Source organism: Letharia columbiana, assembly GCF_014066305.1.
Source record: "Letharia columbiana isolate WasteWater2 chromosome Unknown Sc0000005_s0, whole genome shotgun sequence".
Taxonomy (NCBI): Eukaryota; Fungi; Ascomycota; class Lecanoromycetes; order Lecanorales; family Parmeliaceae; genus Letharia; species Letharia columbiana.
This window is the reverse complement of record NW_023501041.1, coordinates 63,819-91,757: the sequence shown is the minus strand read 5'-3', so window position 1 is coordinate 91,757 and position 27,939 is coordinate 63,819. Positions and strand designations below refer to the sequence as shown.

The 27,939-nt window shown below is 36.0% G+C and overlaps 6 protein-coding genes across 6 annotated transcripts; 2 read left to right on the top strand and 4 right to left on the bottom strand.

The window, feature by feature from the left end:
- Window positions 1–8,729: 8,729 nt before the first annotated feature.
- Window positions 8,730–9,194, top strand: HO173_002440 (uncharacterized protein; the record flags this gene model as incomplete). The annotated part of the gene is made up of 2 exons (XM_037304373.1): window positions 8,730–8,910; window positions 9,040–9,194. 2 exons carry the CDS (start codon window positions 8,730–8,732, stop codon window positions 9,192–9,194), a joined length of 336 nt encoding a protein of 111 aa, XP_037168466.1.
- Window positions 9,195–12,992: 3,798 nt separating this feature from the next.
- On the bottom strand, window positions 12,993–13,800 carry HO173_002439 (uncharacterized protein; the record flags this gene model as incomplete). The annotated part of the gene is made up of 2 exons (XM_037304372.1): window positions 12,993–13,289; window positions 13,345–13,800. 2 exons carry the CDS (start codon window positions 13,798–13,800, stop codon window positions 12,993–12,995), a joined length of 753 nt encoding a protein of 250 aa, XP_037168465.1.
- A 702-nt stretch (window positions 13,801–14,502) lies between these two features.
- On the bottom strand, window positions 14,503–14,949 carry HO173_002438 (uncharacterized protein; the record flags this gene model as incomplete). Its single annotated transcript, XM_037304371.1, has 1 exon — window positions 14,503–14,949. The coding sequence occupies one exon, from the start codon at window positions 14,947–14,949 to the stop codon at window positions 14,503–14,505; it is 447 nt and encodes a 148-aa protein (XP_037168464.1).
- A 979-nt stretch (window positions 14,950–15,928) lies between these two features.
- Window positions 15,929–19,272, bottom strand: HO173_002437 (uncharacterized protein; the record flags this gene model as incomplete). Its single annotated transcript, XM_037304370.1, has 2 exons — window positions 15,929–16,637; window positions 19,202–19,272. The coding sequence occupies 2 exons, from the start codon at window positions 19,270–19,272 to the stop codon at window positions 15,929–15,931; spliced, it is 780 nt and encodes a 259-aa protein (XP_037168463.1).
- A 159-nt stretch (window positions 19,273–19,431) lies between these two features.
- Window positions 19,432–21,300, top strand: HO173_002436 (uncharacterized protein; the record flags this gene model as incomplete). The annotated part of the gene is made up of 6 exons (XM_037304369.1): window positions 19,432–19,648; window positions 19,710–19,974; window positions 20,030–20,275; window positions 20,326–20,392; window positions 20,444–20,963; window positions 21,026–21,300. The coding sequence occupies 6 exons, from the start codon at window positions 19,432–19,434 to the stop codon at window positions 21,298–21,300; spliced, it is 1,590 nt and encodes a 529-aa protein (XP_037168462.1).
- A 184-nt stretch (window positions 21,301–21,484) lies between these two features.
- On the bottom strand, window positions 21,485–22,753 carry HO173_002435 (uncharacterized protein; the record flags this gene model as incomplete). The annotated part of the gene is made up of 1 exon (XM_037304368.1): window positions 21,485–22,753. The coding sequence occupies one exon, from the start codon at window positions 22,751–22,753 to the stop codon at window positions 21,485–21,487; it is 1,269 nt and encodes a 422-aa protein (XP_037168461.1).
- Window positions 22,754–27,939: the final 5,186 nt, after the last annotated feature.

Genomic DNA, 27,939 nt, shown 5'->3' with positions numbered 1-27,939 from the left:
ATAAATTAGATATCTTAATCGAAGATAATAATAAATAGATATTCTTTCTCTCGCTATATAAATTCGATAAAAACTTAAATTATTATCTTCACTTTTAAGAAGTTTAAAAGAATAAATTTCTTCTTCTTATTAAGTCTATTTATAATTATTATAATATATTAATAGAAGCGTTTATATCTAAGATAAATAGATAATAATATAATAAAATTAATAAAAATATCTTATTAATATTATTTAAAAATAAAAAGAAATTTAAGTAGATCTTACTTACTTTTTCTATAAGTTTTAGATCTTTTATAAATATAATAGCTCTTAATATAGCGGGTAATAAAATTTATTATTCTTAATTAATAATAAAGTTTATTTACTTTATTATAGATTAATAATCTATTAGCGTAATCTTTAAATAAAGAATTATAAATATCTCTAATAATTTTAATTTATAATTCGAGAATATTCGATATATATAGTTTATTATTAATATATAATAATCTATTATAAAGATAATAATTATTTAATTTTAGCTTAAGATTATTCTTAAATCTTAATTATTTTAAATAATAACTTTCTCTATCTAAATATCTTTAACTAAATAATTCTTTAAGCGATATTATTATAATTATAAGTATTTTTTATTTAATATAATAATTTAGAAGTATTAATAATAGAGATTTCTCTTAATTCTTCTAAGAACTTCTCTTAAGAAATCTCTATCGAGATCTCTAATAATAATTCTTTATTAGACTTCTTATTATTAATATTATTCTATTTACTAAATTTATATAATATTATAATTAAAGAGATAATATTTTCTTTTATATTATCTAGTAATATAATAATAAGATATATAACGTTCTTAATATCTTCGTTAAGATTATTATCTTTAAAAATTATACGATATTAATAATAAATATAACTATTATTCTTATTTTTAAATAAATCTTTTACTCGTCGAGTAAGACTATTAAATTTAATATTTTATTTCCTCGAGCGATAAATAATATAAAAGTTAAATTCGAAAAGAAACTTCGTCTATCTTACTTAATAGGAGTTAAATTATTTAAAAAATATAAAGTATTATAAATTCTTATAATTTAAAATAACTTTAATAAAGTTCTCGATAAGAGTATTAGCTAGTTTAGAATATTATTTTTTAAAAACTTATATTATAACTATAAGTTTCTTATTATAAATATTATAATTACACTTTATAGAGAATATCTTTTTAAAGAGAAATATTATAAATCTAAATATTTTATTTTTATTTTTTTATAATAGAATATTAATAACTATAAAATTAAACGCGTTTATTTCTAGCTAAGTCTTTTTATTTAAATTAAAATAAATAAATATAGAAATAGTAGTAAAAACTTTTTTAAGTATTTTAAAAGTAAGTTATTTAGAATACTTTTAGGTCTATAAATAGATAAAATCTTTCTTTTATTAAATATAAGTAAAATTCGTTAGAGATATAACGATTTTAGAGTATCTCGTAATAAACTTTTAATAGAAATTAGTAAATTCTAGAAATACTTATATATCTTTAATATATCTAAGTTTCTTCTATTAAATAATAACTTTAATTTTCTTTATATTTATTTTTACTTCTTTTATTATAATAATTAATTCTAGATATTTAACTTTAATAATATAAAAGTTATATTTATTAATATTAAGATAGAGGCTAGCTTATTAAAGTTTCTTTAATATCTTTTTTATATATTAAATATATTTATCTTTAATATTATTATAAATAAAAATATTATCTAAATAGATAATATAGAATATATTTAAATATTTATATAAGATATTATTAATAAATATTTAAAAAGTAATAAGAGTATTATATAATTTAAAAGATATTATTATATATTCGAATAAGCTATATCGAGTAAGAAATACGATTTTTTTCTTATAATTCTTTTTTACTTTAATTTCGTTAAAAGTAGTTATAATATCGAATTTATTATATATTCTTATCGCGTATAATTTAATAAAGATCTTTTTAATTAATAAGAGAGTATTTTAATTAAAAATAGTAAGTATATTAAGAGCTTTATAGTTTATATATAGTCTAAGTTCTTTATTAAATTTCTTTATAATTAGAATAAATATTATATAGAGAGAAGTACTTAATCTAATATAGTCTTTTTCTAATATCTTATTAATATATTTCTTTATAATTAATATCTAATCTTTAAAGAGCTTATAAACTCTTTTTAATAATAAAATAACTTCTTTTTTAAGATATATTTTATAATTAATAAAGTAATAAGAAGAAAGTTTATTAGTTTTAATAAGATTTTAAATATCTAATTATTTATAATATATTATAAAAACTTATTTTTATAGCTATTTTATAATTAGAGGTTTCTTTTTTAGCTTATAAAAGAATTTTTTATAATCTTTTATTATAATAGTAGCGACGTTAGTAATAAACTTCGCTTTTTTATTAATAAAATTAAAAAATTATTTAAAGTTTTAGAACTATATAATAATAACTTAATTTTTTAATTTTTTAATTATCTTAATAAAGATATAAGCGAAGATCTTTACTATATTCTTTTTTTTAAATACGAGTAAAGGCCTATGAATTAAATTCATAATCATTTTTTTAATTAGGGCTATCGAGTAAGTAGGTGAGCGATCTTTGGTGAGCGAACTTTGGTGAGCGATATTTGAATTCCTTGCGCTTTAATAATTATAAGACCAAATTTCAAAATTCTTAAAAATTCGGAAAGCACAAACTGCGCTTCAAAATTGAAGATTTAAAATCTCAAAAAGTTAATAGAAAACAAAAAAAGTTTTTCTATATGTTAATAATGTACACCTATTTTTTTATGGTTGCGGACGCTAATTTGTTTACCCGCGGTGTCTAACCAAAAAGCGTAGACCTGACGAATTGATGATTGGCTGCACATACAAATTCAAGGTTTTCTAGTTCAGCCCTACCTTATTCTATTATATATACTGATAATTTTTACTATATAATTTAAATTCTTTTTTAAAAACTTATTATTACTTTAAATAATAACGAGTTTATTATATAATAATCTAAATTAAATATAATAATTCTAGATTTAAAAAATATATAAGAGTTATATTATTCTAATTATAATATTTCTAAAATAATATTAAATTGTTTTAGTAAGATAATTAAGTATTAAAGTTCTTCTATATAATTTTCTAAGATAAGTTTTATTAAGATTATATATATAATATTAAGAATAGAGATAGATTTATTATCGACTAGTTATAATTTATAAAGTTATATTAATACTATTTTAAATAGCTTATTTATTTTAATAAAAAATATATTTATAAAATTTAATATTAAGATTTCGATATTTAAGAGATAATTAATCTTAATCTATTCTATTAACGTAATAATTTTTCTATAAAAGTTTAATTAGTATTTATTCTATAAAGAGGCTTTAATAGCGATAATATACGCGAATAGAGAGATGAAAGCGAGTATTCTTTTTATTTCTAACTCTTTAATTCTTATATATAAAACTTTTAAATCTCTAACGACGACTTAGCTAAAAATATTTAGTTTTTTAATTCTTATAATAATTTAATAAAGATATTCTTCTCTATATTAATAGCTTTTAAAATTATATCAATCTATTCTTTTATTAATAGATTTATATTTTTATATAAAATATTATTATCGCTAGAACGATATCTAATTTTTAGATATTTAAAATATCTATCTTTTTTTCGAATTCTATTTATTAATAGTTTAGAATATTTATATTTTTATATATTGAAATTTTCGATAATAATATTATTATTTCTTTTAGTAAAAGAAGTATTACGTTAATTATTTAAGAAGATAGAGTTCTTATTAATTTTATTAATCTTTTTCTTATTCTTTAAATCTAATATATTATTAATAATCTAAAAATTTATATTTAATACTTATAGAAAAATAATTAAATTTCGAAAAGTATTAAAATAGTATTTTAAAATTTAATATTTTAAATATATAGAGATTAGTCGTTTTAGATTAAATATCTTATAAATATTAATAAATTTTAAGAGAGTAATAGCTATAGAGAATCGTATATAGAAGTTCTTAAATAATTTCTTCTTATCTATTACTTCTATATTAAATTTAAATTTAAATATCTTAATATTTAATTTAATAATTTTATTATATATTTCGAATATATTATTTAATTCGTTAATTATTTCTTAAATAATTTAATATAGATCTAAAATATCTTTATCTACTCTTATTTTAATAACGTTATATATAATAAACTTATAATAATTTTATATATAATCGATTTTCTTAAATTTAATAAAGAAGATTATAACGCTTTATTTAAATTTCGCTTTAAGATATTAACGTTAACTATTCTACTTATCTTAATTATTAATATTATAAAAATTCGAGATATCGAAATATCGTTTATTTAATTCTATATTCTTTACGCGATTTATAATAGGAGTATAGCGTAAATTTCGATAGATACTATTAATAAGAATACTCGACTAACGAGGTATAAATATAATCTCTATATCTTTTTTATCGAAGTTTTCTAAATTAGCTAATATATAAAGTTATTACTTCTTTAGCTATTACTCTTTACGCTTTAAGTCTTACTTAAGTTTCTTATTTTCTTTAATAAGTTCCGTAGTATTAATGCGATATCTATTACGTAAACCTCGAAGTCTATTATTAATTTCTCGCTTATAAAATAATTAATTATTATTATTACTTAGTTAAATAATAATTATTAATATCTTTATCTTAGTATAAGCGATATTCTAATTAAATTATTTATTTTATTATTAAAGCACTTTAATATTACGACTAATAGTTTGAAAACTCTCTATTAAAGTCTTTAATCTATTATATTAAGTATTAGAAGTATTAATAGCGCTTTCTATAAAATCTTATAAATTAATAATAAAAATAAAGATTATAATTAACTCTTTTTTAATAATATTTATAAATTATACTTTAATATAACTTAAATTAGATTTAATAATATATCTTCTAAAGATAAAACGCTTTTTCTTATATCGTACGAATAATATAATAATATTTAAGATCTTCTTATCGAAGTTCTCGAGTTCTTCTAGATGATAATATATCTATAATTTATCTATAACGATTTAACTTTATATATTATCTAGATTTAAAATTAATAAGTTTATTAATATTAAGTTAATAAAAATATAAAGAAGATTTAATCTAAGATCTATTTCTTTTAATATATTAAAGATATTTATTTTCTTTAAATTCTTATTTAATCTAATTAGATTAGCCTTTATATAAATAAAAAACTTTCTTTTAAATAATCTTTTAAGTAATAAGCTTCTTTAATTATAGCTATTAACTTTTTAATAATATACTCTCTTTTTAGCTATATATTTAATATAATTAATAAATAAATCGCTATCGCTTTAGAAGAAAGATAGATAGTATTATATTAAGAACTTAATAATATATATAATAACTCTATATTATAGTACAAGTAAAGGCCTATAAATTAAATTTATAAAGTTAGATTTTTCTAAGTTAAATCGAATTTTAGCCCTAGCCCTAAGTCAAATCGAACTCTAATCGCTTGCTGTGCGTTTTTAACCTACTTCCATTATTATAAAATTAATTTAATCTATGTGATATATAGATATATATATACGGAGAGAGGCGCGCTAAGGTCTAATTGAAGGGTGTATTAAGTGTAGAGAATTAATCCGTAATAATTGCCTATAAAAAACAGAGAAAGGCCATGTCCTCATAGCAAGAAGTATCGAAATACCGGAAAGAAATGGAGACAACGTGTCAATTAGTGGTGTGAATCCCATAATATCTCCTGCCGCAGTGAAATCTTTCGAAAAATAAAATAGCCGTAGACATCGGACGATTTCAATTCGTCCAAATATGTATCGTCCGATATTCCTCCTGCAGAGGCTCAATTGACTGAAATAGAGACAACGTGCTAATTAGTGGTGTGAATCCCACAATATCTCCTACCGCAGTGAAATCTTTCGAATAATGAAATAGCTATAGACATCGGACGGTTTTAATTCGTTTAAATATGCATCGTTCGATATTCCTCCTGCAGAGGCCTAATTGACTGTGATCGTCGCAGTAGATCCTCCTCTTGTGACGTCATTGCAGTGATGTATCATATCAATGCAGTGGGGATGACAGGCCAAGTTGCAGTGGTATTCTCCGCTTGCTGAGTGATGATTTGATGTGGAACCGTGGAGAGCATATGACGTGGGATCTTGAAGAGCTGAGCCGTGTTCTTGACGATGGTGGCTCTATTGCCGCTTGGTTTCTCCGCAGTGTTCTCCGCATTTGCCTGTTGTAGTTCCTCCTCTTGCTCCTCAATGTAGTGGGGATGACAGGCCAAGTTACAGTGATATTCTCAGCTTGCTGAGTGATGATTTGATGTGGAACGGCCAAGTTGCAGTGATATTCTCCGCTTGCTAAGTAATGATTTGATGTGGAACCGTGGAGAGCATATGATATGGGATCTTGGAGAGCTGAGCCGTGTTCTTGACGATGGTGGCCTTGTTACCGCTTGGTTTCTCCGTAGTATTCTCCGCATTTGTCTGTTATAGTTCCTCCTCTTACTCCTTAATGTAGTGGAGATGATAGGCCAAGTTGCAGTAATATTCTTCGCTTGCTAAGTGATGATTTAATATAGAACCGTGAAGAGTATATGACGTGGGATCTTGGAGAGCTAAGCCGTATTCCTGACAATGATGGCCTTATTGCCGCTTAGTTTCTCCGCAGTATTCTCCGTAGTATTCTCCGCAGTATTCTCCGCATTTGCCTGTTATAGTGTTACGAGCGTACCCTACTCAGCCCTCAGCCCTATGGCTAGCGGGCCTTGGCGGAGGCATCCCCTACCATATCATGCCTCCTGCCCACATACATAGTTCGGTAGCCTTATTATCCTCGTTCTACCTCACCCATACTGGTATCGCACCTATGCTGGTCCTGACATATAGTTCCTCCTCTTACTTCTTAATATAGTGAGGATGATAGGCTAAGTTACAGTGATATTCTCCGCTTACTAAGTGATAATTTAATATAGAATCGTGGAGAGTATATGATATGGGATCTTGGAGAGCTAAGCCGTATTCTTGGTGCTGAGAGCTCTGTTATCGCTTAATTTCTCCGTAGTATTCTCCGCATTCGCCTGCTATATTAACTTCTCTTACACTGACTATTAGTGTGAGACTGTGGAGAGTAGGCCTATTATATCACTGCTGCTGATAACTATCTCCGTAATATTCTCCGTAGTATTCTCCGTATTCGCCTATTATAGATCCTTCTCTTATTTAACTAAGTGCGAGGGTATCGAGAGTAAATATATTTATATTAATGAAATTAGTAGAATTAATAGAATTAATAAAATAGTAAAAGAAGAATAATTATATACTGGGCAGATATGATGATGTTCAAGAAATGTGGAGGAAGTGGATGCTAAGCGTGGGAGGATTGGCAATATTGTCGTTGTTGTAATGAACTAAAATTTTTTTAAAATTCATTATAAATAATTTCTTTTTTTTTTTTTTTTTTTTTTTTTTTTTTTTTTTTTTTTTTTTTTTTTTTTTTTTTTTTTTTTTTTTTTTTTTTTTTTTTTTTTTTTTTTTTTTTTTTTTTTTTTTTTTTTTTTTTTTTTTTTTTTTTTTTTTTTTTTTTTTAATTTTTTTTTTTTTTTTTTTTTTTTTTTTTTTTTTTTTTTTTTTATTTTTTTTTTTTTTTTTTTTTTTTATATTTTTATTTTTTTTTTTTTTTTTTTTTTTTTTTTTTATAGGGGTAAATATTTCTTTTTAATGAACTACGAGTAGTACTTTTAAGAGCTAGTGCCGGAAGGAGCGGATATGACGTCTGCGGGGCGAGATCCCCATGCTGATTGCCAAGAGATGGATCTTCATTCGTATTTTCATCGCCATTACCCCCATCTATGTCAATTTACTATTCATTCATTGCAATTCGTACGATTTGGATACCTATTGGACGCCACCTACAAGCAGCCTCTGCTATCACTTTCTACTCATGCTGACGATCTGCTGCTCATCTGCAAACGCGGCTAGAAGAATCCTAGCTGCAAATAAGCAGCCATGGAAGTTGGCAGCCAACTGACCGCTTGATACTGCGCAAGTCGACCGGAGCTGTACGTTCTGCTGAAGTCCTCTTGCAGGATTCGGAGAGGTCAACCACCCCTCGCAATCCTCAAGGCTTTGATTCGAATACCCTTTTTGTTTCCATTCCTATGTAGCGAAAGCGAAAGTCCGCGAAAAACAATAATTGATTGTGGGAATCAAGAAATCTCTACACGATGCTTTCAGAGCTGGCGAAATTGGATCGACTCGTGACTAGTATTTTGGCCGCATGGGTATGCAGTCATGCAGTAGCTGCTGCAGGGACCGATCCCTGTGGCCAATATTTCGGCGTATCCGTATCATGTGGGGATTTGCGTTCGGAACCCAGGTCCAATTGAAGACATGTCTGCCTAACTGAATATCCGGAGTTTTCTGCTTCAGTAACTCCCTCGGTATCTGGGCATGGCATACTTAAGAGTTGATTTCACGGCACTTTCGACGGTTCTTTTAGACAACAGCTCAATGTTTAAACGCGCATCCTAATAATATTCAATTCTTTTTGGGAGGACCAGCGACGAATCCCTCGAATCAACAATAGTGTCCGTTTCTTTGCACATATCAATTATTTTCCTCCACTCCTTACCATGAAGAGCTTTACCATCAGCTTCGCCTTCCTCTGTTTTATCACCTCAAGCCACGCGGCTCCTCACTCAGCTCACGCCAAACCTCGACAGTTCGAAGCTGGCATCACCTTCATCGGAGCAGGACCGGATCCACCTTCCTATTTCCAAGCTTTTCCCACGGATGATACCCTCCATACTATCAGTAAGCTTCTGATTCTCCTGACGGCCCCAAACACCTTGGGTCCCTAAACTGGCCCAGTGCGCTACTTAGGGCCGGTTCTTTATGGTCACGTATAACTAATGTATATGCCGATACTGATCATGCTCACAGACAACTCTCTCAGTGTCTCTCAAATCAGTTCTGCGGGTGGTGCTATTTGCTCCTTTTTTGGTGTCGATGGCAGCGATACTTTCATCCACGGTGGAGAGACCGTAGATGTCGGGCCGCCTCAGGTGCAGGTATCGGGAGTCTGCGATGAGGAGTGATTGAGAAATGAGCATGACGGGATACCATGCGTCTGGAGTTCGAGGTCCAACAAATTCATAATGGAAGGCTCTGGTCTGCCCTTGGTGTGTGTGGGTTAGGGTTTATCAGAGTCTTGCTCCCGGTCGCTGCTCAAAAGTTGTGGTTCTTGATTCAGTCTGCTTTACTGTCTCGAGCACTGTGCACGTATATTCCAAAGATTGCCTTGCCGTCTGTGGAGATGCCACGTTCAAAATGTCTTTCACGTCGGGAAAAAGGTCACACATGCAGAACTACTAGACAGGGTCCAAAAGTCTGCCAGAGTAAGGTATTCAGAGAAGCGAGTGTCATTATTGGGGTGTGTGGTAGTGTAGTGACCATGCTGTATCCTTCCCGCGCGGAAAACTCCTGCACGGATCTACTGACTGCCATTGGCTTTGATGTTGGTTACTGTACATCTGCGCTAAGATGCATTAATTTGATGGAAAATGAAAAGCTGGTCTTCGTGTAATGATCGAATCATGGACTCTCACAAGCTGCTTGACAGTGACTATGACTGTGATGGACCTCGCAAACCTGCTGCCTCAAAAGCTGCTGGCGCAAAAACAATGCCTACACCCCATCTCTTAATTAGAGAAGACGCCGAGGTCAATGCCCATTACGATACACATACGTCAGCCTGCTTGATAGAAACAGGCGAAGTTGAAGGATGGAGAAAAATTGACTCAAATGATGGTGGGCAGCAAAGACGTGTAACGAGACGTGCCACTGTCGTCAACCCTGTAATACCGTTATCGATGCCCCTCCGTCGGCCGGCATAAAGCACAGCACGACGGTGGGGCAATTTTTCACTTGGCCACCCGGACCAAGCGCGATGCGATTGACAGCCCATACGGGATCTTACGTCGCTCGCACCGTACCCATAAAGAAAAGCAAAATGCCCCAGTACCCACCGACAGTTTAGCAGCCCTACGGGACTTCCGCCGCACCATCAATGGAGCCGGGGACCACCGAGACTGCAACAGATCAGCGGCCTTCAAGGACTTCTGCTTCACCGTCGCCCATCTCAGTGGTATAGAAAGCCCAGGTAGCAACCAACAGATTGGCGGCGTTGAAGGCTGATGCCGTTCCGTCGGTACTACCTGGGGACAGCAAGGTTCCAACAGGTTGGCGACACTCGTGGATTTATGCCGTCCCGTCAAACCCCTCGGTGTCAGTCCTTGCCCCAAGAGAGCCCAACAGATCGGCGGCTTTGAAGTCTTATGCCTCTCCGTCAATGCTTCCTGGGGACGCTGGGGTTGCAACAGGTTGGCGGCACTTGTGGACTTACGCCGCCCCGTCGCTTTCCTCAGCGCTCGCATATGCCCCAAGCTAGACCAACAGTGCAGCGGCATTGAAGACTTATGCTTTTCCGTCTGTCCGCTTGGGGAACACCAAGGTTCCAACAGGTTAGCGGCACTTGTGGACTTATGCCGCCCCGTCGGAGCCTTCGGTGTCAAGGAACACGCCCACCAGAAGGCAAAGCGATTAGCGGCACTTGTGGACTTACGCCGCTCGCTTGACCCTCGTAGCGTTATGGAAGGCAGACAGATTGGCAGCATTGAAGGCTTACGCTGCACCGTCCGCTTCCTCAGCGTCGCCCACCAGATTACCAAGCGATGAGCAGCACCCGTGGACTTACGCTGCTCGCTCAGTCTTCTTGGTGTTATGGAAGGCAGACAGATTGGCAGCATTGAAGGCTTACGCTGCACCGTCCGCTTCCTCAGCGTCCCGGATGAGATTAAGGACGTCCCAAGTCCATGAGCAAAGGAATGGAGCAGGTCGACAACCTGTAGGCCACGCGTCAGCAAGAGCAGAGGGCGGTATGGAGGAGGTTGAGAACATGCCATGAAGAGTAACTGACGGCCTTCCCGTCGCGTAAGCATAGAGTAGAGGAGCATATATGAAAGAACAAGCTCGAGTAAGGACGAAGATCGTGTCTCCTGCACTACCTGTAAGAATGAGCTCCAGAGCGGGTAGGCTGGTCTAGGTACGTACCATGTCAGGATCTGTGGCGTCACTGAGGTGAGTGAGGTACTCGACGCGACTATGATGAGCTCGAATGCTAGCTAGATCCGGGCGAGTGCGTTGGGCGAGATGGCTGAGGTCGCTCAAAGCCGACAGCAAACTTGAATGCGATGAGCTCGGGGGACTAGCTAGAAGGCTAGTCGTGGCGTACGAGAGGAGAAGTAGCTTGGTGTCGGTGGTAGAGGTAGGGCCGGTAGGAGGAAGAATGCAGGTAAGACGACCTCGTTGACGTGTTGTGGGTGGGGTGGCGGGGTAGGATCCGTCACCGCGGACATGCAGGTGAGGTATGGTGAGGAGAGCTCAGTTAGGATGGATCTAAACACAGTGTCAGCGCGGGCACAGTCAATGAAAAGGTAGGTTGCACGTCTTGGAGGGCACTGACAGCTGAGGTAGTCGGTAGACGAGGGAGGTGGCCGAGTCACCAAAGGAATGTCAGATGGAGCCGGGGGGGTGATCAGGCAACCCAGGCAAGCAACAGCAGCATGCGCTCAAGATGTTCGAGGGAAGTTGATGTAGAGCGATGCTCGTGCGAGTAGAGTCACTGCCTAGTTGGAGGCAGGAATGGAAGGTAGAGGTAGGAGGAGGTGGGTCCAACCTTGAGAGTTGAGGTCAGGCCGGACGCGTTGAAACGGCAGCACGCGAGCGAGAAACTTACCTCGAGACCTGGTGATGGTGAACAGTAACGGGAGCAGCAGCAGGGATGTTGCCGTGATGGAAGCGAATTAATGATGATTGTTACTGTGACTGTCTGAGTAGGAGTTGGGGGTTGGTGGAGTAGAATGAGATGTGGGAGTGTTGGTGGAAGTTGGTGGAATTTGATGGAATTGACGAGGACGTGACTGGATGATGTTGATATGCTGCTTGTGGAATTGTTCAAATTATGACGCGACTGCTGGCGTTAGCCAGTCTTGGCATAGATGGCGTCGGCAGTACCCGGAAGATCTCCCGTTAGCGGCTCTTGGCAGCCCCTACTCGTAAAAGATTTGGTCTGCGAGACTGCGACAGCTTGAACATAACATAAGGTACTTCTCTCAATTCAATAAACGATCTGACCGCTACCACTGTCCTAATATGATCATGACTATCAAATGCTAAGACATATCACATGAATCGTGCGTCCCGTTGACTGAGGTTTCCTCTCAATCCTGGTCTGCTTCCCGCAACGCCTTTCCTACCAAGCTGGACCTCTACACGATGAATACAGCCAATGCAGTAAGCGAAGGACTATAGAAAAGCAAAGGCTCATCGGGCACCAATGTGAGACCGGCCATCGCCTGCCCGTCATGCTCAATCCTGGATGAGGCATGAACAATCGCATTTTGGACCATAGCGATTAGCTACTTCTCCTGTATCCGGTCGCGGGCGAGATGGCTAAAGACTACCCGAAGCTCCTGTTCTGCCTCAGCTACACATCCGACATCTTCGAAGGACCCAATGTCGATTGTTGATGCGAGTAGATTTTGAGAGCGACGAAAAGCCGTTAAGCTGTCGATAAAAGTATTCGTTGCTGCGTAGGCTGCTTGCCCGCGGGTTCCAACGATGCTATAAAGTGATGCCAGCATGATGAAGTACTCAAACCCTGGAAGACAATGACGTAGGCTCCACGCGCCTTCCACCCTGGGTCCCACTACGCTGGTCCAATCGTCGAAGGAGGATTTTCGAACAGAGCGTCCTACCGCCGACAGTCAGGTAACAGCTCAATCAGACGGGAGCCAAATAACCTGACGCGGAGCATGATGGCACCATGAAACACCTTATGTTGGTGACATCGTCCCTTGGATCCCATTTATGAGGTCCTCTAATTGCGCTTGATTGCTTACGTCGCACTTTCTGACTGCGATAGGAACACCATTGTCGAGAATGTCTATTTCTTCGACAAGTGCGTGCGCTGAAGCGCTGCTAGAACCACTGCGCGAGACGAGCACGATGGGTTTGGCACCGTTCTTGGCAAGCCAGGATGCCAGTGACCGTCCTATTCCTCCGGTGCCGCCCGTAATAGGGTACGACGCATCTGCATGCGCGATTGTTGTGTAAATGAGAGGTGGTAGTACCTATATGGCATGTTTCGGTATGAATCCACCCGGCAAACAGACTTTCGAACATTACCTGTACGACCTCGTCGCCATGGCTTCGGATGATAATCTTTCCCATATGCTTCCCGCCTTGCATGAGTCTCATGGCGATTTGTAATTCAGACATCGCGAAGGAGGTGATGGGCGAGACGGCTTCGATAGCACTGGTCCGATAAAGCTCAAGTACATCAGTCAGAAGCTTAATGGAAATGTCTGGCTCGTACTTTGCCACGACTGTAAGGTCAACGCCCGCGAAGGTTTCCGAGCCGAGAAATCTCTTCACCTCGAGGTAGCTGTTTTGAACAGAATCGGCTTTACTGATTTCCACAAACCTAACCAATGGTGCAATACAACGCCATGATGCTTGCAAGCTCTCGCCGGCGATCGAGTTCAGCAAAACATCGACGCTAGTGTTGTTATTTGCGCGGAGAGTGCCAGATTCAATATTAGTGTCTCGGCTCGAAAAACTGTTGACTTTCAGGACTGCCATAAGGATTCTTCACGAAGTCCCCTTTATCCGCAAAGCCCAAGGTAACCAAAATCTCGGCACCACAAAGCTGCGAAAGCATGATGGCCGCTTGGCCCACGCCACCGGCAGCAGCATGAATCGGGATTGACTCTCCTTTTTACAAACGGGCTGCTAACTTTTTTGTGCCGAGATTTTTGTACAATGTGCCATGGAGAAGATGACTGGAATCGATGCTGCTGTCGTGAAGCTTATTTCGTCTGATATCCTTGATAGAAGAAGGGACAATGTGCGTGTTCGGCTGCCGAATGTCCCAATCAAAAGGCCGCAGACCCCGTCGCCAGGGCTCAGGTGGGCAACGTTCTTACCCTCTGATGCAACAACACCGCTGCATTAGGAGCCAAGCCCTTGGCAAGGGACTTGACCCGTCCGATCATCACGTCTCTGGAATTCAGCTAAAGTGGCGTTAATAAAAGACGAGTGGCTTGGAAGTCTTGTGCGATTATGCCACTTACACCTGCAGCCTTCGTTTCAATCTCCTCCTCATCTTCGCCAATTTCACACTCAGATTTGTCATCTTCTCCGAAATAGAGGCAACCTGGGGTTCCGATCTCTAACTTCATGTGCCGTTCATGTTGCACAAAGTTCTGAGGCTGAGGGCTAGCTCCCCTGGTCTCCCGCAGGACATAGTTATCTCTCCCGTCAGCTTGTAGCACAGATCACGTGTTAGGCACAGATCATTGTTCGAACCTTTGGTTGGCAGCTTAGTGGCCATATTACGATTATCTCAATGTCAGGTCTCCTTTCAGTGGTTCTTTCGTCATTATCAAACACTGCCACTGTCGCATTTATTGCATTCGTCGCCTCGCTTGTCTCCGCCGATGCGAAGACTCGGAGTTGGTCCTCAGGAACCCTCTCCGCATAGTGCGAGACATGAAGACTCTTGACGTAAGCTGGAACGTATGAGCTGATATCGGAAAGTTCGGCGCCGCACGTTGCGAAGACTGCAATGTGGAGGCGCAAACCTAACATGGTGGGATGCACAATGAACCGTGTCTGATGATGGTGAGGCATCAAGGCTGCTGCTGTGTCTGGGACAACCAGCGTCCCAGCACATAGCCCAGCGTTCGCCTTGGTCTCAATTATGTTTCTAAATGAGGACCCGTATTCCATACCTGATCGTGACATGACATCATATTCCATTTAGCAGTCCAGACGTACCTTGCAAGTGACCTCATGTGCCGAGACGAGTCTTGTCTAAAATTGTGAGCGATCTTTTAGCATCCGCTGACCGTTAATCTCGTTCGCATCTTACTTGTCTTGCACGACCAATATAAAACCTGAACAGTGTTCAGACCAGCCGCTCCCATCTGTATGAGAACAGACACAGAATTCGTCCCAGGTGCTTGATCTGTCCTTGGACCCATCTGCACGGGGTCGAAGCGTGAGAGAAAGCTCCACCTAGGATGATTGCATAAGTATGAATGATTTTTGACAGAGAACACCCTGAAGTTGTAGCTGTGTGATTCCCCAACCTTGTGGTCTCACATAGTCGCTCGCTGAAAGACCACTTCACAGGCCATTGACACATAAGCCGCGAATGGAAACAGGACATTGAACTGAGTAAGGTGATGCGAAAGCCATGGGATTTCCGATAAGCGAATAACCCTTCTCCACCGCGGTTCCAACTCCTCGAAGTCCTCCACTAGCACACCGAATAGTTCATGCCGGGGAAAGCGGCGGAACCGATTGTTCTTACCAATCCGAGTCTCGTGCAATTATCGTTTTGTGTGCAGCCATGGATACTGAGGTCAGTCAGAAAGCAATATGTAAGGCTTATCAGGTGGTGAATGGTACCGATCCCGAAACTCAACCGGGCATTCTGTACAGTGCAGGGCTCCTGCCGTTCCAAGAAGACTAGGGCGGCGTCCGAATCTCGCAGCAGGGTGGATAGGTATCTAGGCGAGCTGCCCGAATACGACTTCTGGAGTTGAGGATCTCCTGGTGCTTTGAGGCTCGAGTGAGGCCCAATTCTCACAATCAGATCGATGTTTGATTCAGACACATCGTCGTTTCTTCCCCAACACATTTTGGTGGTATTTTGTGAAAACAAACCGAGACTTGTTATGTTCTGACACCTACATTCAGCCTCTTAGTCTCCCAGAGAACTTGCTTGCCTCTCAATGAGGAGAAAGACGTGGGCTTGACTCAAGGCACGATTCGGTCTGATGCCGCCCAGCTTGATCGGGTACTCGGCCTCGATGTCCCTCCTATGATGCGAGTGGTATGCGATATCCACCTTGAGTCTCCTTACAAAGACGTTGGCATCTGTCGCGAGCTTTTGCAGTGAGTCCACCGCGTCTGAATCTTCCAACACCGGGATTAGCGACGGACTATTGATGCACGCAGTTACGGCTTTTCCCTCGGAGACCTTTCCAAGCAGGGAAGTTACTTCGGCAACAGTGGCATCTATTGCTAGCATGGCACCGCGAGCAGCAGATTTCGACGCAAATCCTCCGCGGTGATATGCCACCGCCGTGCACAAAGTTAGAGACAGTGCTCCAACAGCATAAGCAGCTGCAATCTCGCCACTGGAATGTCCTACTACTGCAGCTGGGTTGATATTCCAGCTCGCAAGCAGCGAGACTAGAGCAATCTGGATGGCGGTGGTAGCTGGTTGGTCTATGTTCGCGAGGTTGATGAGGCCGTTCTGATCGTTGCTCTGTAGCACTTCGAGTGGCTTCAGGAATATCATACCTCCTCCACCGCGATATCCAGTCGCTCGGTGATCGTAATTGTAGGAGCGTCCATCAGTGCCGAAAGGTCTAGTGAAAATAGCAAATACAGCACGCCCGAGGGGTCTGGAGACCTCACCCTAGCATGCTTACAGCATTCATCTTTTCGGGACTCAGAAGGATGTCTACTTTGATATGCCAAATGGAGTGCCGTAAGACCCGAAGAGCACGCAGTGTCTATTGCTACGCTGGGGCCCTTGAGGTTATTGATGTATGAGATTCTGTTGGCTAGGAAGCTCATCACATTGCCAGTAGTTTGTTATACGGGGCCACTTTGGATGTCCTTATTGAGAAGATTCTGGTAGTCAGACATAGAGCTGCCCACGAAATACCCGGAATATTGGCCGACGATTATTTTTAAGGGTATTCCGGCTATTACGAGAAGTAATCATTGTTAGCTTTTTCGTTGGGTACCACTTGCCTGGGGCTACCTACCATGTTCTAAAGCTTCGTAAGTTATTTCGAGTAACAGTCCTTGCTGCGGTCCCATCGCCTAATGAGGTTTTTCTTAGTTGGTGCTGCTGGATGTGAGTGTGAATCCAACACAAACACTGGCTTCGCTCGGGCTGATATCGAAGAACGAGGCGTCGAAAATCCAACATCTACTCTCGGAAAGTGCGCGCCTTTTCCATTGTCTGCAATTATAATAAGTGGAAATCCTTCAATTGGGGCAGGGTTACCTACACTACCATGTTTGGAAGTATTAGGATGCCGGTAATTTGCCCCGTTAATTGGGTCTTTGGGGAGACGCTCTTCCGGCTGCAACACATCTCCCAGAGACCCTTAACACTGGAAGCATCTCCAGGAAAGCGGCAGGACATTGCAAAGGTAGCAATGGGCATAAAGGTTTCTGGCGAGGGACGTTGCCCCGAGCAGCCATTCAAGGCATGCCTTTCACCAAGGTCTACACCAGGACTCGCGTCTGGCATGATACAAGCGTGCTTCGGTTCTTGTCGGAAGAATGAACAGTCAGGTGCCTGGGCAAATTCTTGCGGGATCTTTAGACAAAGACTAGAAAGCTACGACACCTGTCGAGAGAAGACTGACGGTGTATCAAGTTAGAAGTGTAGGAGTGTAGGCGTGAAGGACGACTGAAGACTGAAGGTTGTACGACCGGAAATAGCGGGCCAGGTTCAGCTTCCTCTGTCCACAGGATCAGCGCCTTGAACTCCCACCGATTCGGAGATGGTAGAATCAGCATCGGAGAAGCCCACCAATGGGGATCTTACCACGGGGGTCTCATAAAGAGGCATACTGGTGGGTCTAAGGTAAGACTCTTAGTGTTGAACAGCTACTGCCAAGAGTCCAAGGTTGCGCTGTCAACTCTGTTAGCTCAATGAGATTATCCTTGCCTTCAACACCAGTCTCCAGCAGCAGTAAAGGATGAGCAACTCCCGGCGTAAATGAAAGAGAAATACGGGAATGGCGGCGAGTGTCACTCAAAATCTGCCAGATCCCGAAGAATGCGCAAGGACAACCTCAACGGAAAGGAACACGAGTTCGAGTGAAGCATGCGACCAGTTGGCAAGAAGACCTCCATTCCACAGTCTCGACCAACTATCAGTACACTGGCGTCGATGTGACTGTGAACGTGACCACAACTCCTGAAATGCTCGAAGCAAGACCAAAGTCGGTTCCACGATGTCCCTACTACCCCTCGGGCAAGCAAGGTGGCCAATGGGAGCTTCGCTCATGGAGGCTTGAGTGAGAGGAAGATCAATACTGACCAGATGATTGAGGTGGACATTTGCAGCATGTTGTTTCATCCTCAACGCTTCAAACGAGGCTTTGTTCAGGACCGGTGACGCCCGAATTGAAGGGGGGCTTCTAAGGCGGGAACCCCTGCGCGAATACCCTTTCCCTGTACGCGTAAACAATCTGAGACTCAGATTCTGAGTCCTGACATGTACACACATCCAAATGCATTCGACAGGGATTGCTTCCGAGTGAAGAGCGGGAGCCGTCTAAAACGCGCTCAACCTCGCACCCTAGATCCTGAAGTAATATGCTCGAGATGGCAGGAAGACGTTTCTACTAACATGGACCCTCACGCAGCCTTAGAGCGGCTTTCAAGCGGGTGCACAGAAGAACTTATAAACAACTATCGCCTGAGCCAGCAAATCCCGACTATATCGAACATCTCGAGATCTTTGGCAAGTACTGTCTAAGACGTACGCCTGCAACGAACGCCATGTGTGACTGATGACGCTGTAACTGAGAGAACCAGCTAGGTTATTTGGTATAGACCAAGCGCAAGTTCGGGGATCGTACGCCCTCGCACCTAAAGGTTAAGTAAGGGTACAGAAGAGTGACAGAAACGCAGCGATGCTTGCGCATACCCACACTAATGCCCTGAATTCTCTTTTGCAATTTCAGAGTTTCTTTCGATGGACTGACGCTCTCGTTTACACTGTGTAAGCGAGTGAGTGTGCGACAGCGATTGGTTCAAGTATCTCTAGATCGCACGTAAATTGGATACAGAATCTCTAATCTGCTCTGAACTTCTGCGCAGCCACTCTGCCAAAAGTGAATGTCAAAGTTGACTTCGCTCAATCTCGCTCGAAATAATACATGGCGCTTAACGGGGCGAACCCCACAGCTCATAGATCCCGGTCATTGTAAGTACTTACAGACAGAACGGAAAAGCCTCAGATGCTTGGCGCACCCACGTGTCTCTCTTCACGGTCTTCAATCGTTGCATTGCGCAAGCAGAATCCAGCTTCGCCGGGCTGGTGGAGTCTCACCCTCTCAATGTAGCTGTATGATAGCACGAAATGACTTACACTGGAAGAGTGGGGAGAAGGATGGTAAATGTATTTATATTAAAGGGTTCATACCCGTCGTGATAATCTCATGAGCAATGTCTTTCTCTCTCCCTCAGCGTGCTGCCAGCATCTTATGTATCGCTCTCATCATCGGATCTTGCTTCTCTTCTCCCACAGCTAAGCCAGCCATTCTGCGAGCTATTCATAGCGCCGACTATGACAGATCCTCCGACGTTCGGGCTCGTGACTCAAATCGATACCCGGAGCTCGACTTACAGACTCAGGGAAAGCTGATGTACGGGGGTTCTCCAGGTATGCGTACCGCTTTGCGCTAGCGTAGCCCAAAGAGGCGAAGCGAACTCATCTTTCCCAGAGAATGGAAGCCGTATCCTTGCCAACATGATGCTCTACGCTCCAGACGGCCTGTTAATGGTGTTACTGGAGTACTTCGACCATCTCACCTCGGCCATAGACTGCTGGGGGGACGATGGAACTATGTCGTTAACCTTCAACTCCACTCAAGCTTATGAGTACGCTTTGCACGCCTGGGGATTTGTCAACGCCAACGCTAATGGCAAATTCCTGCTCATCGCCAACCACGCAGGGTGCGGACCAGATGAGGAACGACAAGCTTACATGTGCGCGCAGTACCCAAATCCGCAGGAGGCACTACACACTAACTATTCGTTGCAGTATCACCTCAATCAGAGAAGATGGCGCGTCTCTCACGACATACTTAGCCGCACAGGTGGCTCCTTGGTCTGACATTGGGGGCTCTTACGACCTCCATTTCGGGCATATCGTGACTAGTCGTCATACTCCTGAACGACGAGGATGGAAAGATGATCTCAAAGGTAACTTCGATGTGACCAAAACCACGGATTTTGATCCGGAATTAGGACATCCCGGTGAGGTTAGAAATATCTGGCATGATGACAGGTATGTCAAGCGAACTCTTCTATCTCTCAACCCACTAAGGCCAGACGCAGTCGTCTGATGCTGGATTGTATCGACTGTTTCGTGGCTGGAAGCTTTCATTTAATAGGTCACGTCAAGGTATGACTATCCTACAGTTCTTCGAAAAGCTGCTAACTAGGAGCGTTTGAGACACACCACTGGCATATTGAAGTGGCTACATTGTCAGCCAGTCCCAAGGGCTTCAACGCGACGGTGGAACTCCAAGCGAAGATCACTAGAACCGATAAGCTTGAGGAGCTCTCAGACAAGATCGAAGACAAGGCAGACCTGTTCTCAATGCCGGTTCCCGATCTTGGAATCGAGATCCCCAAAGTCCTGAAGCTCGGCCTTACGCTCTCCTACCAAATCGGATTCTCAACGAAAGTAGCGGGATCGGCTACATTTGTCCTCGGCGCGACAACAAGCCTCCCAGACGATGGGACCATCACGGTAGATCTGAAGGACGTCCAGAAAAGCTCTTGGACTGGCTTCGAGGGCGCAGCTTTGGTTCCCATATTTGACGTCACGGAGCTAAGCGCAAGTGTCAAATTCGCGGTGTTTACGCAGGTCGACCTTGCATTCGGCATCGACATAATAGGACACGACAGCCTGGATGTGGAGTTGAATCTGAAGATACCACAGCTTTCTACAAACTTCGCTGCTGGTTACAGTAGGTTTGGCTCTGACTCCTCCGCTGTAAATGACCTTGCGCTAAACTCTCCGTTCCTGTAGAAGAAAAAGGCTTTTGCAACCAGGACGATGGCGCTTTGACGACCGGGGTCATCGCCACGACGGCGCTAGCTATCGAGCTCTGGCTCGAGGTTAAGTCCATATTCGAAAAGAAGAAGAATGATCTCTACTCATACAAGTTCTTCAACCTCACAAAAACGCTCGACGAGCATTGCGCGCCTTTGTCAATACCGGGGCTCACCGATGAAACGATCCCGAGCGTATCAGAACTCTTGCCAATTCCGACGCAGTTGATTACGCCCCCCGTCGATCGTTAATCACGATTTTAGAGGAAGCCGGGAGCATTTTTCATAGACTTTTATCTTGATTGCCGTTACGCACATAGCCCCTAATAGTCGGAGAAATGCTTTAGCTTCATCGATACAATATAGAGTAAAGCACTGTACGAGTCTCATGGTATCATGAGGAGAGGGTTGTTGAAGTAGACTTCGCTGTCGGTATCTATCTTAGGCGCATGCTGCCCTTCACCTTGTCCCTCATAGCCTGCAGCCTCGCAGTTCCTCTATCCAGCACCATTTCGGCGAACTCACCCTCGCCGTCACAATCCTCCGAATATCGCCTCTTTATATTTAGATACTTTGATCTCTCTTCATCATGTTCACCAATCGGCACAACGATACCTGCGTACCTCATGGTAATCGCGTTAAGAAGAATCCGGCAAGTGCGACCATTTCCGTCGAGAAAAGGGTGGATGACAACGAAATCAGCACATGCCCACGCCGCAAGACAGAACGGATCTAGAGCACCACGCTGCGTGGCCTCTTCAATCTTGTTGTTCAACTCCGTAACAAATCGGCTCATTGCTTTCGGGACCATTTGCGATGCAGTGAAATGGGTACCACCAGCGTTAACCTCTGCGCCCATCTGTTTCGAGCCTGGCTGCCGTACGTGGTTGCGGTATTTACCAGCATAGTCTTGCCAAGGTGTATCGTACTTTGGATGAGAGACATTCGTACACAATATCTTATGCGTCTCCTTTATTAGTTCTTCAGACAGTGGCCGTTGTTCGATGACAAAGCTATTGGTAAGAAACCACAAAGCTCTTGCATGCTGAATTACCTCCCACCTTGTTCGCAGGATATGGTTCTCAGCTTCTTGGGCACTGTGCTTGGCTTCGATGTAGTTCTCGAGCTGCATCTGATAGTCATCGTCCCGTTCACCGACGTCAACCTCCTGGCCCTTGAAAATCCGATCAACCATTTTTATCGTCTCAGCTAAATTCAGACCCGCTCTCTCGATCATGTTCGAGCCGAATATCACCAGCTTCATATCATCTTGAATGCATTGAGACATGATCTCCGCTGTCTTCTCGGGGCTATCTCTTCTGATACCCTGGATCTCATTGAGATATTGTAGGGCTTCATTGAATTGTTCCTGCGGCCTTGATTTTCTTGAATAGAATAGCCTTGTATCGCTCATACGAATAGTAAAGTTGAATTTTTGCTCTCCTGCCTCCGAGTTTCCCCAATTTGCCCATCTTCTCCGGAATGTTCTTCGCAGCGTGTCACGGTAAGTCTCCTGGCCTTCTCTCCCCAATGGCGAGTCTGGTGAAGTGGGAGATCTGAGTGCATATTGGGAGGAACTGCTCTCGCCTGCTTGGTTTGTATTGATGGAAAGATTGCTGAATGTGGGGATTGGGGGTCTTGAATGGCCGCGTGATCGTCGGACTGGAGAGCGCTCAGGACTTCGTCTGGGCGATATGTTTTCCATAGTGGTTGAGGGTTCTCAGCTGAGATGAAGTTGAAGTGGCTCTGGGGACAGCGATAAGAGAAATTTGACGTTGGATTAGGGAACAGAAGAGAGCTTCAACAAGGTTGAAGGAGAATTAGTTGGAGAGAAGTTGAAGAAGCATGTAGCTGTTTTTCCGAAAAAATGAGTCAATTTGAGAAAATTGCACTTTCATTTTCATTTATCAAGCTCAAAATCCGCTTACAATCACCACTTACAATGCAGTAACAATGCGTAGCTAACCCTTAATTTTTGATGCGATGAACGTCTCTGCTATGCTATCTTTATGAAATAAGAGTTACTGGAGCGGGCGATAGTTTAGTAACTTTATGGCAAGAAGTACTTAATCGAATAACTGCGGTCTCAACGATAGGACATCGATCCGTCGCCGCTCGCTGTAAGAAGAGTAATGGAATAAGAGTATAGATTTCTTATAATTAAAAGGATATAAATATCTATAAACGAAGGCTTTCTTATTTATATCTCTATTAAGTTAAGTAATCTATATTATATATAACGAATTATAATAACTTAATAAGAGAATAATATTAAGATTTAAGATTATAAAAGCGAATATATTAAATTTAATAATATTCTTAATTTTTAATTATCTAATCTACTTTCTTCTTTATATATTACTTTATTTAAAATCTTTTAATAATCTATAATCGCGACGCTAAAATCTATAGAGTTATATTTATTTAAATATATTTTATTTAATAATAATTTTTTTATTATATTATATACGCGAAATTAAATATTTTAATATCGTTTATTATTATAAGTAATATATTTAATTAAATCTAATCTTATTTTACTAAAAAATTAATATTATTTATTATTATAAATAATATATTTAATTAAATTTAATTTTACGCTATTATTATTATACGAAATTTATTTAATTAAATATTATTAATAAGTTATTATTATCTATAAATAATATTTATTTAAATAAAAAAAAAACTCTCTATTACTTTATTTTTAATTATTTTAATATAAAATTTTATCTTTAACTTATATTTACTACGCGTTTATTATATATTTAATTTAATCTTATCTCTTATAAGAATATAATCTTTATTTCTTTACTCTCTTTTCTTTATTATAATAACTTATTTTAAAAAAATCTTAAAAGAAAAATATATTTTCGCTCGCGAGATTATAACTAAATATTAAATTAGATATTAAATTAAATATAAAATTTAATTTTTATAAATAAATATAACTATTTTATCGTAATTCTTAAATCTTATAAATTTTTTACTTTCTAGAATTATAATTAAATAATAAGAGATAATTTAAATAAAAAATAATTAGCTTATTAATATTATAGAGAATTTTAATTTATTAAGAAAGTTAGAGAAAAATAACGATATTATCTTTATTAAAATAAAATTATAATAATAATAATCTCTCTCTTAAATTATATTTAATTTTTTAATTAAATCTTAAAGTAAGAGTAATATAATTACTTAATCTTTAATTAAATTACTATTTAAAAAAGCTTTTTTAAATTTTAATAAATTATATAAACTAAGTAAATAAATCTCTAATATTCTATTTATTTAGAATTTTATTAAAATTATAAATACTCTAATTATAAATATATATCTATAATCGAAATTAAGCGATAAAGTTTTTTATATTTATTATTATAATTAAATATTTATATATTTATAAAGAGATTTTTAAGTTTACTCTCTTTTTTATAATTCTTTCTCTTTCTTTTTAATCTAAGAGTTTTTTATTTATACTTTCTTCTTTATAACCCTCTCTTTCTTTTTAATTTAAGAGTTCTTTATCTATATTCTCTTCTAATATAATTCTTTTCTTTTTTTTTATTAAAAAGTTTTTTATTTATACTTTCTTTAATATAACTCTTTCTTTTTTCTTAATTTAAAAATTTTTTATATATACTCTCTTCGATATAACTTTTTCTTTTTATTTAAAAGTAATATTAATAAACTTTTAATATTATAAAAGCAAAGTTAAACTTAATTTAATTAATTTTAATACTTTTAATCTTTTAATAATTAATCTCTTTTTAAATATATTTAAATAAGTATAATTATAAATTAAAAAATATATATAATCTTAAGTTTCTAAATTAGAGTAATACGGATTATCTTTTAATTTTTATAAATAAATTTAAAAGATTAGAAACTATATTTAAAGATATTATTTCTTTTTTAAATTTATATAATAATATTATAAAGATTCTTAAAGCTAGTTAAAAACTCGCTATATTTATAATATATTATTATTAAATCTTCTTTTAAAATTTAATTAATATTAAATAGCGGTAATCTGATATTATTCTATTAAATAGAGTATAATAAAATACGATCGTATTTTATTAGAATAGCTCTTAGCGCGAAGGCGTATTTTATTATAACTTTTATATTTAAATAAAATACGCTTTTTTTTCTAATAGAATTTCTTTATTTTTTTAGATTTAAATAGTTCTAAGTTAGAGCTATATAGCGCCTCTTATATCGCGAAATTTAATCTTATAGTTATTTTTTAAAAAAATATTAAATTCTATATATAAAGTCGTTTTCTTAACTCGTCGACGTTAAGAGAACTTTATATTATAATTTTATTTTCTATAACGAATAATTAATATAATTTAAAAATTAAAAAAAATAATAGTATTACTTAGTTGATATTATATATAAAAATTAAAATTTTATAAATAGCTCTAGAATTAATTTATTTAGAATTAAGATATTTTAAATAAAATTAAATATTTAATAATTTTTTTTTATTATTTAAAATAAAAAATTTGAAAAAAATATATAAAAAAACTTAAGAATCTTAGAATTTTAACGTATATTTTTTAAATAGATTTACTTCTATATTCGTTATTTAAAATAATAAATTTCTATATATATATCGATTACTTTTCGCGCGAAGAGAAATTCTTTACTTAGAAATTTATTTCGCCCTATATATAAAATATATTTAAGAAATTTAAAAAAAAATTTAGTTATACTTAGTTAGTAATTTTTAATAAAATTTAAAATTTAATAATCGCGTAATTTTAGAGTTATAATCTATTAAAATAATACTTATTATCTTATATTAAAGAAATTATTAATATATTAAATAATTTATTCTCTTTATATAATATAATAGATAAAATTATTTTATTCTTTATTTATAATATAGTTATCTAATTCGTAGTTATATTATAAATAAGAAATTTTTTTTTATTTTTAAATAAATAAGATCGAGAGTTCGAGTTATATCGTCGTTACTTTTTTAAATTCTTAAAATATCTTTTTTTTATTATATCGCTAAACTCTATAAAAAAAAAAATTAATAATAATATTTAAGTTTATATTTTTATTATTAATATTTAAAAAGTTATAGATAATATAAAAAATAAGCGAGTATTTTAATATCTCTATTTAAAATCTTAACGTTAATAACGAATTTATAATAAATAAAAATATTTAAATAAGATAATTTATAGCTCTAATTAAAAGTAATTTAACGATATTAAAACGAAAAGATAATTATTATCGAGTATTTAATTATTTAATAAAATCGTATATTAGCGTTTAATTATTCTCGAATTATCTTTTAAAATAATTTAGATAACTCTAAGATTTTAACGCGTATTTTTTAAATAGATTTACTTCTATATTCGTTATTTAAAATAATAAATTTCTATATATATATCGATTACTTTTCGCGTTAAGAGAAATTATTAATCTAGAAATTTATTTCGCTCTATATATAAAATATATTTAATATATTTAAATTATATAATAGTTATACTTAGTTAGTAATTTTTAATAAAATTTAAATTTTAAAAATCGCGTAATATTAGAGTTATAATCTATTAAAATAATACTTATTATCTTATATTAAAGAAATTATTAATATATTAAATAATTTATTTTCTTTATATAATATAATAGATAAAATTATTTTATTTTTTACTTATAATATAATTATCTTAACTTATAATAATATTATAAGTAAGAAACTTTTTTTTATTTTTTTTTAAATAAGATTAGAAGTTCGAGTTATATCGTCGTTACTTTTTTAAATTCTTAAAATATCTTTTTTTTATTATATCGCTAAACTCTATAAAAAAAAAATTAATAATAATATTTAAGTTTATATTTTTATTATTAATATTTAAAAAGTTATAGATAATATAAAAAATAAGCGAGTATTTTAATATCTCTATTTAAAATCTTAACGTTAATATCGAATTTATAATAAATAAAAATATTTAAATAAGATAATTTATAGTCTTAATTAAGAGCTATTTAACGATATTAAAATAAAAAAATAATTATTATCGAGTATTTAATTATTTAATAAAATCGTATATTAGCGTCTAATTATTCTCGAATTATCTTTTAAAATAATTTAAAATTAATATATAATTTTATATAATAATATTTATAAAAATAAAAAAAGATTATTTAATAATATAATCTTAATAAAAAAGTAATTATAAATTATTATATTATTAAATAAAAATATCGATTTAATATAGAATTATTATATAAAGAAATCTCGATAAGCTAGTATTTATTATTATTATTTATAATTTATAATTTTAAATATATATAATAATAAAGAATTTTAAAAGCTATTTAATAATATATTAATATTAAAAAAATTATTTAAAGTTTTTTAAATAAAAATTATTATATATAATTATTAATAAACTTAGAACTTTCTTCGTTATAATATTATTATTCTTTATAATTTCTTTTAAAAATTTATATTCTATAAAATTTTAAAAAAAATAATATAATTTAAAGTAATAGAAAGTCTTAGATTTTAAAATTTTTAAATTTACTCTTAAATTAATTTTTTTAATATTAAGAATAGTTTTATTATAGAGATTTACTAAGTATAAATATACTCGCTATTATAAATCTTAATCTTTATTTTTTATTTCTTAATCTATTATTCTAGATATTATTAAATAAAAAAAATATAAATATATAAACTCTATTTAGAGCTATTTAAATATATAAAAATATTCTTAATTTTTTTTTAAAATAAGATTTAAATAAATATTTAAATTAAATATATTAAAAATCTTATTTTAATTTATTTAGAGTTAGAATTTAGATATTCTAATAAATATTAAAACTATTATATTATATTTCGATTATTCTATAAAAATATTT